The sequence below is a fragment of the Taudactylus pleione genome, unplaced genomic scaffold (genome assembly GCF_031769625.1).
Source record: "Taudactylus pleione unplaced genomic scaffold, aTauple2 ptg000198l, whole genome shotgun sequence".
NCBI classification, from domain to species: domain Eukaryota; kingdom Metazoa; phylum Chordata; class Amphibia; order Anura; family Myobatrachidae; genus Taudactylus; species Taudactylus pleione.
In genome coordinates this window covers 4,991,014-5,007,981 of record NW_028284600.1, presented here as the reverse complement: position 1 = coordinate 5,007,981, position 16,968 = coordinate 4,991,014, and the positions used below count along the sequence as shown (strand labels likewise).

The 16,968-nt window shown below is 43.7% G+C and overlaps 1 protein-coding gene across 2 annotated transcripts in view; it reads left to right on the top strand.

The window, feature by feature from the left end:
- The first annotated feature begins 3,536 nt into the window (after positions 1 to 3,536).
- The window catches only part of BNIP3 (BCL2 interacting protein 3), a 53,999-nt gene continuing 40,567 nt past the window's right edge, over positions 3,537 to 16,968 (top strand). For both annotated transcript variants that reach the window (XM_088476874.1, XM_088476873.1), the window contains exon 1: positions 3,537 to 3,669. In XM_088476874.1, coding sequence (XP_088333000.1) covers positions 3,636 to 3,669 — 34 coding nt within the window. In that variant the 5' untranslated portion in view covers positions 3,537 to 3,635. The remainder of the gene's footprint in view (positions 3,670 to 16,968) is intronic.

Below are 16,968 nucleotides of genomic sequence, written 5' to 3'. Positions count from 1 at the left end.
AATTGGATCTTCCAAATGTGCGAGAAGATCAGAGTTTAAACTCACAAAAAACCTCGCACCCTATTACATTTGGCCCTATGAGTGCATTTTCTTTGCTGTATAAGGACAAATAAACTAAAGGAAATTTTTTTACATTTTAATTCTTCTGCCACAAAAAAAGTTATCATTTGTGTGGGTACTGCTTAAACAAATTACATCAACTGACATTGATTTTGGCTTGTGACCAGCCTGAAAAGTGCCAAGGGGTGAGAAAACCCACAACAATGAAGGGGTTTAAAATAGGGATGTGCAGGCTCGGATAGGTTCGAGTTTGCACGCCGAGTTCGGATTTTTCCTTCCAAAAACGGAACTCTTGTCCAGGAATGATGATGTTTGTCCATGCAAGATGACGTTTTGCCTCTTTCTGAGTTCCGTTTTTTTGGAGGGAAAAATCCGAACTCGGCGTGCAAACTCAAACCTATCCGAGCCTGCACATCCCTAGTTTAAAATTACATTTATTTATATTAAGTGTTCCTCCAAACCTCTTATACTGTAAGCGCAGTTTGGTAGGGCCATCTTTACCTTATGTAAATGTTTTCCCATGTAATGTCTCATGACCCCCCCTTATTGTATAGTCCTACATAATATATAAGCACATTGTAAAAAATATAATAATTAATTTCTATAACACATATCACATTTAGGGACATATTTATCAATTATGTGGTTTTAGATCCGACAGTTGCAAATTCTTATCGTCCATATTTGCATCAATAAGAAATTAATATTCGCCCACATGTATTAGATAACACATCCAGGGACAGGAGCTCTGAACGGAGACCATTGGCGATCACTTCACTTTCCTTTCGGGACCCCACAGCACTACTGCACATGTGCGGTCCACTGAAGACTCATGTGCAGCGGCCATTGGGTTTCTGTGGAGCCCTCTCCGCTAATTTCTGCAGTCAGATAAAACCATTTTAAGATGGCGTTAACTGCTGGGGCCAAGCTCTAGTGTGCACTTGGTAAATCTGACAGCCTAGCAGCCTCCATAGAATCCTATGGGGGCTACATCTGAGGTCAGAAATGGAGGGACCATGGTAGATAACAGCAGGCCCGCCAAGAGCCGTGGCGGGCGGCGGTGATAGGGGGCGTGGCCTAATCACGGTAGGCGTGGCCACGCTCCTTTGCCGAGAAAAAAAAAAAGATTTGCAGCGCCGCTTAGGCTCTGAGCCCCCTCAGCCCGGCGCAAAGCCAGGGGGGGCGCAATCAGTGTGATCTCTCCCCCGCACAGGCATAGGAGAGCCACGAGCAGTCTCCAACTGCAGCTCAGGACACGCTGTGTGCTGGGCTGCTTTGAGGGGGGGAGCGGCTCCAGACCCGGGCCCCCGCCGGGCCCCTCAGGAAGCCCGGGCCCGGGTAATCTGTACCCGCTCCCCCCCCTCTCAGCGCCCCTGGATACCAGACCCACCATACTACAATCGAGGTAAACGTTATATTTGCGGGTATACCCCCAATCCCTCCCTGAAAATGCGTGCTTTCAGGGGATATCCTGCATATATTATTTGATAAATAGACCCTTAAATAACGTAGGCTTTTCCCTTCATCAACTGTACAGACTTTGATTTACTAGGGGTAATGTTTCACTTCCCTATTACAGAGCTTCCATGTATTCAGCCAGAGCAATAATCTCTTAATCCCGATTTCTGACTCATAGACTGAGAATAGAGAATGGCTATATCTGCGTTATATTTGGAAACACTGTAAAATATTAATCTGCTTCTGCCCTGGAATGCTTTTATATCCTTGTAGTAACAGGCAGTGTATAAGCGGCACTGCAGTACCTCAGGCAAGGCTCAGTGAAAAAGCTGTAAGAAGAAAAATAATAACAATACTAGTAGTAATAAATAGTAAATAGTATTAATAATATATGAAAATAAATATAAGCAATAATACTATATATTAATAATATATAGTAATAATAATGGTAATAAACAATATAGTAAATACTGATAATATGTAATAAATAAATACATCTACACCAGGGGACAGAATAAAAGCTTCCAGCTTTTCTCTGGGACGGGTTCTTATTGGAGCCCGTGTCCTGGCAAGAGCTTCTTCCTAAATCCAATGGAAAATTCGAGTGACGGATTTGCGCCACTGCCAGTGGGCATCTCAGTAGGAAGATCATCGGTCGCAGAATTATCATAAAGATGTAGATGAGGCTGCGGCAAAAAGTTAATTATCTGGGTTATCAATATATCTATCTGAAAACAATTATATAATATAATAAGAATATATTTAGTAGTTGTTAGGTACGAATAATAATATTTAAGAACAATATATAGTAATAATAGTAATATGTGGTAATAATGACAATAAACATACTACAAAGAATAAGATAAAGTATTGCTAATAATATACGGTAACAATGTAAAGTAATGACTAATATATATAATACTAGTGCTATATATAATATAGTAATATATATATATATATATATGGGACAATCCAATTAGGTGCAAAATGCAAGTAGTGGGTTTGTTTCATGAAACTCGCAGACTTTGCACTAATGCGCGCTCCTGAGGATTCTCCATCCAATTAAAAATGCCTATTTGCGGTAAAAAGTGGGGAGACCATCCTGGACCCCCCAAAATTGATAATTTCATTAGCAGGATGGTATAGAATTCTGTTTGTGGGCATTAGGAAAGTACTGAAGAGTTTTAAATGGTGTCAAATGGCTGATTTGTGTTTTTTGTTTTTTTTTTTAAATGCAAAAAGAAAAAGATAAAAGCAAACTTTTTAATTTAATCTCAAACAAATTAAATGAAAAATGCAAAATAAAAGTAGGAAAAAAGGAGATTTTGGGATACTTTGAGGGCACTTTGAAAAATTGTAAAAAAAAAATGCTAAAAAAATTATTTTTCATTAAAAAAAATACTGTAATTAAATTTGGGGAGCCTAAACTAACGAAAAAGTTGATTTTAGGGTAATTTTAGGCCATTTGACATGACATGTAATTATTGGGCTAATTAAGCTAATTGGAAACTTCCAATTGCCTAATTAGTCACTGGGGGGTTCCCAAGGGGTTCAGCCCTATATCCTGACATTTTAACCTTAAAATAAGGATTTTCCTTTCCATCTCTCACCCTCAGGGAGGTGCGAATGGAAAAATGCGAATTCACTCTGACTGGTTTAGTGCGAGTTGCTAATTTGATTGCAAAATAAATTTGCCATGAGAATTCAAAGAGAAAACAGCAACTCGCACCTAATTAGATTGACCCCATAATATCTAGTAATACTATATAATAATAATAATAATAATAATAATAATAATAATAATAATAATAATAATAATAACAACATTGCAGCCAACAATTGGCTGTGGGCTGACACAGAAGAGCTAGTGCAGAAGTAGTTACCTCTCAGCTGGCCAATGGGAGCCCGCTGAGTGTCTTTATTGGAACGTTGCCCTAGCCTAGACCCACTGTGGGTGGAATTTGCATCCGGCCAATCAGGGCCCTGGCTACGTGTGTGTTACGTCATCCCTGGAGCTTACAGCAATAACAATAACAAGCCTGGTGGTGAGAGAGAGACAGCTGCTGCAGCTGATGCTGTGTATGTGAGCAGTCTGACTGCAGAGCACAGAGAGCACCATGTCCCACAGTGTGCAGGAAGAGCCCCTGCAGGGTAAGTGCACTCTATTTTCTGATACATGTCTCCATTATGCTGTATACCATTTATTGTGATTTCTTAGCAAACACATTGCCAGCAGCTCCCCCCTGTAGGTCTGTCTTTACCACCACAACTACTGTTGTATCTGCAGACATGAGGACACAGAGGCTTCCATAACACTGTACTGAATGCTCTGTTGTCTGTGTGCTGGGTGAGAGGCACAGTTGTAGTTGTTTTCACATGTCAACAGCGTAGATTTGCTTTTCCCAGTGGTTTGTTTACATGGCTCAACAGTGTAAACCATAGTGTGTGCTCCCTAATAGTCAGCAGACCTGGATTATCCCTGACATCAGCAGCCGGTGACGTGGTCTGTACTAAAGATAAATCGTGGCCAAATGGGACCCTGGTCACTGATTGCTGCATTGTGCAATGTGACAATGACCCAAATGTTCTGTATTCACTTCCAGCTAATGGAAGTAAACAGGGAATCCAGCTCAGATTTGCGGCATATGCTGGATTGGGAAATAATGATTTAGATTTCTGGGGAAATTATGTGAGAGCTGATGAGCAATCCTTTACCAAGCTAAAATGTTTAAAAGCCAGTAGCCATGCTTATAGTCAGACTGGATAATGTCAGCATTATCCAGGTAACTGTCATGTAGACAATAATGTAACCGTTGCATAAATGAAGCATTAAAGAGTCTGGAGACAATTTTTATCACAGATAGACCTCAGCGTGATGGACCGCAGACTTTGAATGGCTGATAGGGGCTTGAATTTGGGTTTATTTAAAGCCACGGAAAATTCTATCGAGACAGTATGGGGTTAACATTTTAGCAGCACTCACAACAATAGGAATTAATATTCTGTTCAAATACCTCCCCAAACCCTTGTCTCTGTTACAGAATTGCTGAAAGGAAAATGAGTAAACCTTTTTCACATTGGATGTCTGAGATCCCATGGATAATCTTGACATTATCCATCACATTTATACAATATATCACCTTAAAAAAAATAATAATCACACATAACGGTACTATAATGTTTTGTGAGAGTCTTGCCCAAAATACAAGAGTATATATGATATATATATATGCACATTTCTGAATTCAGTTTGTCACCCAAATAACGTTTCTCCCTTTAATCATGCAAGTAATTTGCCCATCGCTGCCTCAGTCTTTTTGTGTCTTCCAGTTGATGATACAGTCCATTTATTTCAAGATAAAGTGCACACATTGCATTTCACGTGGATGACTGACACATTTAGAATGGAAACTCGTATATATCCAACGTGTTACTTTTATTAGTCCCGAGATTCTTGCTTAGAGTGTTGCTTAAAAATAGATAATAAAACAAAAATCCTTATTAAATATGTGCAAGTTAATTACATGGTAGCTCTAAATGTTGCAAATGGCTGTTTTTAACAACATACTGTATTCTCTATACCTTTTTTTATTTCCAACAATCAATGTCTAGAAAACGCCTGCAACAGTGTCTGTTTGCCCATATGATGTAAGCTAAACAGTGCAGACAGCTGTTGGTGAGATAAACAAACATTCAGACCATTCATTTACTAGGAACTCAGTCATGAGAAACAAAATACCAATGCTTAGTGGCAAACGCAGGATTTCTAGAGGGGGGTTTCCAAATGCCTGGATATAGAGCGAATGTGGCCAGTCCATGAAGAGGGCAGAATTAGTACTCAACCAGTTTTAATATGCGTCATACAAAGTGTATTGTGTATCATAATTCCAGCATATACAGGACTAGCGATCACAGTAACCCATTATATGTGTCATACATAATGTATTATGTGTAATAATTCCAGCATATACAGGACCAGCGGTCACAGTAACCAATTATATGTGTCATACAAAGTGTATTGTGTGTCACAATTCCAGCATATACAGGACCAGCGATCACAGTAACCCATAATATGCTTCATACAAAGTGTATTGTGTATCATAATTCCAGCATATACAGGACCAGCGATCACAATAACCCATTAGATGCAGCAGTAGGGCCATCCTGCCTGAGCTGAATGTATTTATTTTAGATGTGGGCTCCATTCCAGAGCATGGGAGCAAGTCTGGGAGTCTGGGGGAGCAGCAGAAGAACCTAGCACTGCCCTGGACATATATGTACATATTGGGCTCTATAGCAGTGCATCCCTAATAGTCAGGGCCGGTTCTCCCGTTACGCATGGTACGCAGCTGCGTAAGGCACCACATAGTGAAGGGCGCCTCAGCTGCGTACCATGCGGCGGTGCAGACTGTGTCTCTGTGACACAGCTGCACCGCATGTGTAGCGTTGACCGGACGGAGTTTGGTCAGCGCTACACAGCACAAACACACAGCCGCCGGCTCCGGCAGCGCTGTGTGTTTGCTTTAGCAGCTGATGAGAGTCAGACAGACTCTCATCGGCTGCTGCTCCCCACTGCCAGAGCCGGACATCTTCCGGCTCCCGCAGTGGGTAATGGGAGTGACGTCATGACGTGACGTCACTCCCATAATGCAAAGCGGCGGGCGGAGGAGCTGGTCTCGGCGGCAGGAGCAGGAGCTGGTGTCAGGTAAGTGTTTTTTTATTATGTCTCTACTGCGGGGGCAGGTTAATTACTACTGGGGGCACTACTGCGGGGGGAGGTTAATTACTACTGGGGGCACTTTTGCGGGGGGAGGTTAATTACTACTGGGGGCACTACTGCGGGGGGAGGTTAATTACTACTGGGGGCACTACTGCGGGGGGAGGTTAATTACTACTGGGGGCACTACTGCAGGGGGAGGTTAATTACTACTGGGGGCACTACTGCGGGGGGAGGTTGATTACTACTGGGGGCACTACAATGGGGGGGAATACTGGGAGCACTACAAGGGGGGGGACTACTGGGAGCACTACAAGGGGGGGAATACTGGGGGCACTACAATGGGGGGACTACTGGGAGCACTACAAGGGGGGGAATACTGGGGGCACTACAATGGGGGGGACTACTGGGAGCACTACAAGGGGGGGAATACTGGGGGCACTACAATGGGGGGGACTACTGGGAGCACTACAAGGGGGGACTACTGGGAGCACTACAAGGGGGGGAATACTGGGAGCACTACAAGGGGGGGGACTACTGGGAGCACTACAAGGGGGGAATACTGGGAGCACTACAAGGGGGGGGACTACTGGGAGCACTACAAGGGGGGGACTACTGGGAGCACAACAAGGGGGGGGGCTACTGGGAGCACTACAAGGGGGGGACTACTGGGAGCACTACAAGGGAGGGGGCTACTGGGAGCACTAAAAGAGGGGGCTACTGGGAGCACTAAAAGGGGGGGGGCTACTGGGTGAGCACTACAAGGGAGGGGACTACTTGGAGCACTACAAGGGGGGGACCACTGGGAGCACTACAAGGGGGGGGCCACTGGGAGCACTACAAGGGGGGGCTACTGGGAGCACTACAAGAGGGGGGTCTATTACTAGGGGCACTACATAATGGGCACTGCATAGGGGGGTACCACTACTGGGGGCACTGCATGGGGGGGGAGTACTACTGGGGCACTATATAAGGGGCTTACTACTGGGAGCACAAGGGGCACTGCACTGGGCGGACCACTACCGGGGGCACTGTAAAAGGGGCACTGCATAGAAAAAAAAAAATACTCGCTTACCAAAAAATTTGGGCTAGGGCCGGCCCTGCTAATAGTGCATGTTTTCCAGATCTCCTAGTTGGTACACAGGTTATTTATTACTGTCTGATACACGTTAAAAGATCCACAGGTGGTGCTAATTATTTCATTTGTGATACTGAGAAGAACATGCAACACTAGCAAAATTCTATTATATTACCATTTCTACTGTGGTCATGTGTGTGCTGGGGAAGGGGGTTTCCAGGCAGGTGGAAACCCCCCCTGCGTTTGCCTATGATACTGCATAGCAATTCGATATATATATATATATATATATATATATATTATAACAGTTAAATTGTAAGCTATTAGGAGTAGAGCACTCCCACTTCATCTGGATTCTTGTATTATAGATGTTGCATGTTCTGCAGTACACAGGGGCAAATTTATTATTTTTAATAATAACTACATATTTACTAAGTAGGACAGCTTACAGGGGCTGGTATGATATATATGTTTTGGGATGCAGCAATTATACCTACAGCAAACGTCCGGATGATGAAATCCCGGCGCCGGAATGCCACTACCCGGCCTGAAGACCGGTGCCGGAGCACCAACAGTAGTGGAGATGCCGACGCCGGAATCACGACAGCCGGGATGCCGATCGTAAGTATAGAGGGGCTGAATAGGTCTTAGCCGTAGGGGGGGGTGAGTTAGGTTTAGGTGTCACAGTTAGGGTTAGGCTAGGGGAGGGAAAGGTTATGATAAAGTACCCCACGGGTGGATTAGGATTAGGCACTAAGGGGTGAGGGTTAGGGTAAGGCACTAACGGGGAGGGTTTTTAGTGTTAGGATGCAGGAACAGAGGGTTAGGGTTGGGGGAAGAAAAGGGGAGGGGTACTATACTTTCCGGACCGGAATCCTGAGCATCGGGATACCGCTGTCTGTATATGGACAGCAGGCATCCTGACTGGCGGGATTTCATACCCATTCCATATTTATCAATTTCTGTGAACCAGGTGGGCACTCAGATGTTTGTTTTATCGCCATCACTGACAACTGGTACCTGATAACAAGCTGATACCTGGTAGCAGTATGTCATTCTGAAATTTCCCATTATCTGCAAATTATTTCCACCGTACTGTACTGTAGGCCATCTTGGGAGGAGTGTGGATGGGCTTACTTATCCCGCTGAATCAGTACACCAGTCAGAGACATACCTCTGATTACTGGGCAGGTACCTGCCAGTCCCACCTGCTGATTGGCCAGCCTCTAGGCCTGGGCGCACAGATATTGGTCTATCCATTTCTCAGTAACTACAAAGTGTTTTCACTGTACCGCATCGTACGCCATCTTGAGCGGAGTGTGGATCGGTAGAACAAGCAGAGACCCATCCCCTCTCCATTTAAGATGAGGAACGCTATGGTACTGACAGCAATAAAACATGTGTCCGAGTACTTGGTAATGGATTTGCATTTCTTTAAATTAGGATATATAAACACGAAGAGTTAAACATCTCTGCTGCTGGAACTGAGCATTCCGTCTTAGGGCAGTAATGGAGCCTGTTGGCAGGCAGACGATAGTGGGAGTTGTTATTAGCCTAGAATTTTGCCAACTGTTGCTCATGGCATTTTGCAGTCAAAAACAATGACTACATCTTTTCCTCTCCTGAAGATTATATTCTGTTTTCTTGGTATGAAATTCAGATCACAGGAGGGATTTGATGTTGAAAGTGCATTGAAGCAGCAGCCGTGCACATTGCATCACTCTAATTACACGTGTCTGGGTCAGTAGTGCATCATGCTGTGCCATGCGCATCTGCCTGTGATTTGTTAATCCTCCATACTTACATGTTTATTTATGTGGGGCCGCCTCTTCTCCGCTTCCTCTATCAGTAGAAGTACCGCATGGCTCGTCTCTGGGTCCTCCGCTCTTCTCTGTTGATACCACGTAGCCTGGAAAACTAATACACTTTTTTTGCATTTAAGGGGCATAATTATGCCCCAAATCGCAATGCGAAAATTAATATTTTTGCGTGAATTTACTATTGTTGGGGCAGCGGAACAGAGCTGCAGAAATAGCCTTGTCCCTGCAAAGGGTTCAAGAATAGTGATATCCACGACTATCGCTTTGCTACTGGGATAGGACCCGGGGCACCTACTGACTGTGCATGTCTTAGAGCCGACATGGATCCGGAGAACCCCTCTCCGAAGAAAAATAGGATCAGTGTAGCTATGGGCTGACGCTATCTTTATCTTTGCATTCTGGAGCTTGGTAAATCTGGTAGTTTAGCAGCCCCTATAAAAACCTATGGGGTATGCTCTGCGGTCAGAAATGAACGGACTGCGGCAAATATTGCAGATAACTGCTTTGTCCCCCCCTCTTAGATCTTGAGGATACTTAGATTTAGAGGGTGATTTCCGCCAAAATTACTTTGGCAGATATGCCCCTTACTAACACCTATATGTGGACGTTACCCACATTTATAGATCCTCTCCATATCTCGCCCCATCTGTGCTAATAATAATATGACCATCAGTCAACAGAAGCTATTTTCTGTACCCTGACACCTCTATTTCTGCTGACAACACAACAATGAACTGTACTGCTCAGGCCTAGCTGTCCTGGACGGTGGACTGTCCCGTTGTTTCTCACATCCAATCTGCATCCAGATCTTGTTACATACATCTAGGAACCACTTCAGGATATGTATATAGCTCACAGGAGACTATGCAAAGCTCTAACTCATGCACCCATTGGTCCTGATTCAGCTGATGGGATTCTTACAGAGATGCCCACCTGTTGCGGCGCTAATCTGCCACTGCGCACGTTAAGACGCAATTGCACCATCCAACATTGCATTAGCCATATGGAGGTGTAGATTATCCGTCTGAACATGGACGTCGGTGTCAGTGCAACTGCGGCAAAAGATGCCCGCGTCTGGCTAGCCACCTCCCTGTAGCCACCCAGAATTGCCCTCCGAAATTGCCTCTCTCTGCACCCAAATTCGTTCTGCATCTTTCTGCAGTAACCAGCGGGACGCATGCAAGGTGCAGCTCCGACGCTTGCATAGGCTGAAAACCTCGGCCGCTTGCGTCCAACATCACTGCATCCACTTTTGAATCAAGTCCACTATCTCCCAAATGATATACTATGATTCCCCTGACAACGGTGGCCGCTAGATCACAGACAGCCCAATCAAGCACATTTATCAGCGGCCGGTGGCGCCCTCCAGTGGCCGGCACCCCTGGGCAGCTGCCTAAAACTGCCTGATGGTGGTCGCCGGCCCTGACAAAGCCACTAGCAAGACTACCCCAACATAGGGGTTAATGTAGTAGCCTGTGACTTGCAGGCATCGGCGAGTTCCCGGCAAGCCTGCCCAATGTTTTAAAGTAGCAATCATTTAAATGGCAAAACCAGGGAGGTGTTGCTTTTTAAACAATTGCTCCTTTAAAATATCAGGTAGACTCGACAGGAACTTGCTGATGTCTGCCCGTCGCAGGCTGTTTACCCCAAAGCCTTTTACTTTGTCTCAAAATGCATAAATAACAATTGACATCTCCTGTCTTTCCAAGATCTTCACACACGCATTACTTTCTCTTATTCCCAGCTACAGGACTTTTCTCATGATGTACCCGCTCTGGACTTCCCTCCGTTATGCAAATGTTTTTCCTTTTGCCTACAATCGTTCAGGCGTTCCCTGAAAACATACTTCTCCATGCAAGCTCATCAAATTCCCGAACCAGGAAATGCTACCCACTACACAGTTCACACAAAACTTACATGTATTCTCCTTATCAATTACAACAACACTCCTCTGCACCTCAAAACTAATACTGCTGGGTAACTATGTTATAGAGCCTCACTAAGGGGCCGATTTATCAAGTAATATATGTTAGATATTCCCTGAAAACAGACATTTTCGAGGGATATCTGCAAATATTAAGAATCTCTTTTAATGCATAACTCCTACCTCTGCTGTGGTCCCTCAATTTCCATGTAGGTTTCTAGGGAGGCTGCAAAGCTGTCAGATTTACCTTGCCAGACCTTGGCCCTGATAGGATAACGCCTTTGCCATTTGGCCTGCTATTTTGCAAAAATTACCGGGAAATTGTTCCTCCGGAAACCCTCCCAGGCAATGGGCGTCATACATGCGTGGTCTGCTGACTGCGCATGCACTGAACGGCCCCGGCTCATGATATAGAAGCGAAAAGATTGCTTTTGCAATCATTTCAATTCTTTACACATCCTATGGGAGTCCCTGTCCCTGCCTGAGATTTTTAGTCAATTTTGGCAAATGTGTATTTGTTATTGCAGCAAATAGCGGCAATAAGAATTTCTAATTATCAGGTCTGAAACCCTATTATTAGTAAATATGCCCCTAAGCACTTTTTTCCTATTGCAGTTTGGCAAGAATAACATGTAAATATGGCCCTTAACCTCATGTATCAAAGTCCTGTTTACCTATGTATTGTGCCATCTTACCTCTTTGTATGTTAATACAGTCTCGTTGTATTACTGATTTTTCTTCCAGGTTGTAAAGCACTGCAGAGTATGAGGTGTTATGTAAATAATCATTAATAATACCAATGTATCAAACACTAATCCTTTTGAATAGTGTTTACTCTGACAATATCACATATTTATAGTTTTATACTTCCTACAACTGTAGACATTCCCTTACATCTACAAGCAGAAAACAAAAGCAACATTTTAAAACACTTGACTTCCATAGAACACATCAACACAGATGATGACAGCAATTTAGTTACACTGCAGCGACTCAGCTTCCTGCTTGCTGGCAGCATTAGACCATGACACAGTGTTAAGGTCAATGCAAACCTGGATTTTATTATGCTCCCTTTCGCTCTTGCGGAGTTAGCCTTCATGAGAAACAGCCATACCCAAAACGTAGACTTGTTTTACCATCAGTCTCCAGGTCCTTTCTACTTAAAAGCTCATTCTACCAACCAGGATCACAGTTGCCCAAATAGATGAACTTGGTAGCTAGTAAAACTCTGCACAATAAGCTTATTATTACTTTCATACATACCCCTTTTCTCAATCCGCATGTGATCCGTGCTTAAGTGTAGCAGCCACCTAGTGCGAGAACAGCTGTCTGGCTAATAGGAGAGTGTTATAGAATTTTGGCTGTATTCAGCTTTTCGGTCTTGCATTGGGGACTTGGCACTTGGTAATCATAGAGGTCTGAAAATAAGCAAAATTCAATATTGCATCTAAAATGGATTTCAATAGCTAAATGACTGTTTACCCAGCAGATGGCAATCGGGCTGAGCTGAGGCAGGTAGGTTTGGGTGGAGCAGAGAGGTACTGCATATAACCCTCTACCAGCAAGCGGATCAGTGTTTAGAATGTTTTTTTTATTTGTTTCTATTTTTTTTTTTTTTTATTAACTTTACTTTAGAATTTTTGTAGAATCTGGTACTGAAAGCTCAAGTCTGGGCTTCCAGTTCCATTGAACATGCAGGAGCCAGTAACTCCTCTGGCAGTTGGTAAGACTGCTCAGCGCTGCCGGCCAGCTGCCACAGTGATATTTTTGTTTAATAAATTGGCCTGAATAAAAAGAAAAATCTTAAAATCTGCGTTTTTCTCAATGAATGTGTCTGTCATCTCTAAAATCTACAAAATTTCACATTCAAATATGCAACAAGGCAAATATATTATTGCGGAACGTCTTTGAAAAATATATTTTTTTCTTTAACATAACCACTCTGGTTCCCTGTGAGAAGACTTAGAGTTACTTTTTTCCTTTTCATGTTTTGATTCAAGCTGCTATAAAAGATTTTTAATATGCTAAGCGTATAGCGATTGCCATAGCAACAACAGTCATATGACATTATCTAGAGGCTTTGAAATGTCCATCGTAATCTCCTCCTTCCTCTGCCATTACGTAACCATCAAAGAGCTTGGTGACTGATTGGCTCAAACAAAGCAAAGTTTCAGTAAAGACACTTTCGTTGCAGTGGTTGCCAAATAAATCATACTTAAGCTCCCGAAAAGTTTGGGGAATTCCCCAATTTTGGGAAGTTCCCATGGACCCAGAAGGAGAATGGATTACCTTCCTGAATCCTTCCCATTTCTCTAGGAATAGTGTCATTTTCGCCCCACACCCTCTCCTCATAATCCTGTGATTTGCGGCATTGTGCAATTTTGCAAAGGGTTAGCTAAGTTTTAGTTCATCCTCCAGGAAAAGCCACTGAATTACTTTCAGCTTCATGTTCAAGAGGCACAAAACTTGCAGTTTAAAAAAATCACAACACAATAACATCATGATTGCACTATTAATCATAATTACCTACTTTTGAAAAAGCATTTCAGGGAGATTGTGAAAGCAGCACCTACAGTATGAGCGCGGCGGTAAATTGGACATGTACTGTTACATCTGAGGGGCATGTCATAAAACTGATTTACATCCAAATGTAGACGATCCCCCAAAGCAGTTAGTAAAATCTTTTTGTTGATGAAAACACACTGATACTCTTCAGGGCTTGCTCATGTATTGTGTTTTACAAGGTCAGTAGTTTACTTCCACATAAGTGGGCATGAGAAACCTTATATGAAAATGCATTTAGCCATAGGGATCTTTGTGCCTCATAACCAATGCAGGGAAATGGCACTGATAATCCCATTTGAATGCATATAGCTCTGATTCCCCCCCCCCCCAAGTGTATAACAGTTACATAATGGGGGTAAGGTGCAATCAGGGATATTGGTAGACTCTTCAGGGAGTCAGGGAGATTGCTACTATTTCAGGGAGTCTCCCTGACAATTAGGAAGAGTTGGTAAGTATGCTATTAATTTGATACTTAATACCAGCGAGTGAGCAAGCGATGAAGAGCCCTGAAAAGGTAGAACTCAATACAACTGACCTGACATTCTCTTTGAGACGAGTTTGACCTTTATTTGCCTCCATGCTATTCACAAATCGGTTTCTAATTAGAATCTGTTGCCTAGCAGTGTCCCTTTAAATGCCTTGTATGTACCATTGTAATGTATAATTGTTATTTACTGTGTGGTGAGTGAAAGATTAGAAAACCATCTGCAAATACTTCTCACCCACATTTTGTTCTGTTTATATTCCTTTTCCATGACCGGTGACAGGAATGGAGCCGCCCGCCCCCATAGGTCTCTTTTTTTCATCTGAACTTATTTCCTTTTATTTACTTGCATGAAATACTTGTGTTACTGTTTTATCTTGTCAAACATTAGTTATTAGAATTCTTATTCCTTCACAGGGAAACTAAACATATAAATGAAATGCCACATAAAGTCATAAAAGATAAGAGGGAACAACAGTTACTAGTTTATTATAGTTTATTTATATGTCACATTATAGTTAAGACTAATCATTACGTTTTACTTTTCCCCTCAGCAATTTGGCACTGAAATGCATGGGGTGAGAAGCGCTCTGTAGGTAATCCAGGGGTGTAGTCATTAGGTCGACAATGACATTCATAATGTGCACAGTTATGATGCCAACATGGCTAAAAAGATGACAGGCAACATGTGAAATGCCGACATTGTCAGAATATTGACATTAGGGTTAGGCTGCAGGACAGGAGGAATAGGGTTATGCGCTAAGGGTGGGTTAGGGTTATGCTACAGCAGGGCCGGATTAAGGGGGGGACGACAGGGGAGATCGTCCCTGGGCCCCCACACACGGAGGGGCCCCCACACAGCGTCAGTGTGACCCTGCCAAAAACGGGTATCTGGTGACCTGTTCCCAGATTGAGGCTCACTGCCGCGATTCGCTATTAATGTATGCAGCGGCAGAGTCAGTGCCGTTGCATACAGCGCAGAGCGGCTCCCGAATCTACTCACCGGAGCCACGTGACACATTAAGCAGCTCTGCCAGGAGGAGGTCATGCCTGCACGCCGGCACTCAGGTAAGTCAGCGGTGGATGCTTTGGGGGCGGGAGGGCAGAAGGCTTAGGGGGAAGGGGGGAAGCTCCGTGTGGCTTGAAGGGGCCCCCGCAATTTAGTTGACCTGGCGCCCCCACAAGCCTTAATCCGACCCTGTGCTCCAGAGTGGGGAAGGTTAGGGTTAGACAATGGAGGGAGGGTTAGGGATTAGGCTAGGCATATGGCCAGTATAAGCACCGAAACACACATTGGGTATGCGATCCCGGCGCACACAATGCCAGCGATCAGAATCCTGGCAGCGTAATCCCGGCGGTGGAAATCCTGATGCATGCAGGTAAGTATCCTAACTCTTCCCCTAACCCACCTTTCCCGCAGCCAAACCTTAACTCCCCCTCCCCTGCAGCCTGACTCTAACCCCCCTTCCCACAACCTAAGCCTCCCCCTAGTGCCTAACCCTAACTCCTAACCTTAAACCTAACCCTAATACTTACCGTCGGTTTTCTGGAGACGGGGTGGTGACAGCTGTTGATTGTGGCGCTAGGATTTTGACCGTTGGCATTGTGTGCACCAGGGCGCCTATGCTAGAAGTGAGACTCACATGACTGCCGGGACCCGGAAGATGCAGCCATAGGGAACAGGAAAGTGACCGCTGAGCCGCCAGGGACGACATGTTGACATTCTATCATGTTGACATTTCATCACTGTCTACAGGGAATGTCAACTGAACATGGTAAATATCGACATTATGACCATGTTGGCATCCACATGTCGAAAAATATGAGTGTCGACATATACCTAACCCATTCAGGCATTACAGTCTGACCTTGCTCTTGCTGTGTGATGAATCGCGTCAATGCTCACAGAATGGGGGGGGGGGGGGCATGAGGATGTGGACAATGTGGACAGAGGAAAAGGTCCAAGAAGTATGAATGCAATGCTATGTGGAAGGCAACTTTTTTCATAGTTTAGCAAACCCTAACCCTAAAGATAACCCAAACATGTACTGTCGGCATTCTGGTGTTGACATGTTAAATGGCGACATTATGAATATGTCGGCATTTTAACCATGTTGACTTTTCCGACCTTATGTCCATAACGGTATTCTCTCTGTCGACAGTCAAAACCTGTCGACAATATGGTGTCGACATCGTGACTGTCAACAATCTGACCGGATAGCGCTACTAGTGCACTTTCCTTGACAAAACACCTGGACGGATGTCATAGCTTTGATCTCTAGTACGCAGTATATTTTATTCATAAATAGTATATGTATAATAGCCTGATACCTGAATAGCAGCTGCTGTAAACAAGGAAATACTAGAGTTGGCTCTCGCTGTGCTTCCTTAGTGTAAACAAATCTGATTGCCAATATATTCATTATTACCAGTTGTTATTATATAACATTGATGTATCTAGGATCGTCTCCCAGCCAGTGGTTCCCCTGCATGTTTACTATGCAATAATCTTACTCCACTTCATATAATGAAGAGGTATTTCTATCCAAAGAGAATTGTATCCTATCTGCAATTCAACATAATGGCAAACTGGCTTATGATGTCCAAAAGTCAATACAAATGCAGGGCCGCATTGTATTAACAAAGGCATCATGTTTTATATTAGATATTAAAACTGTATAGTATACCCCTACATGTTACCAGTTAAATAATCTTTACATGGATTATTTATATAATTACAAATACACAACAATACAGCAATGTGCCAGGATTCATGCTGACAGGAAATCTATTCCCATTCCCGCTGTGAGAATCGGGTCACTACCCAAATTAGATGGCCTCTGAAAACACCTGTGCACCCGT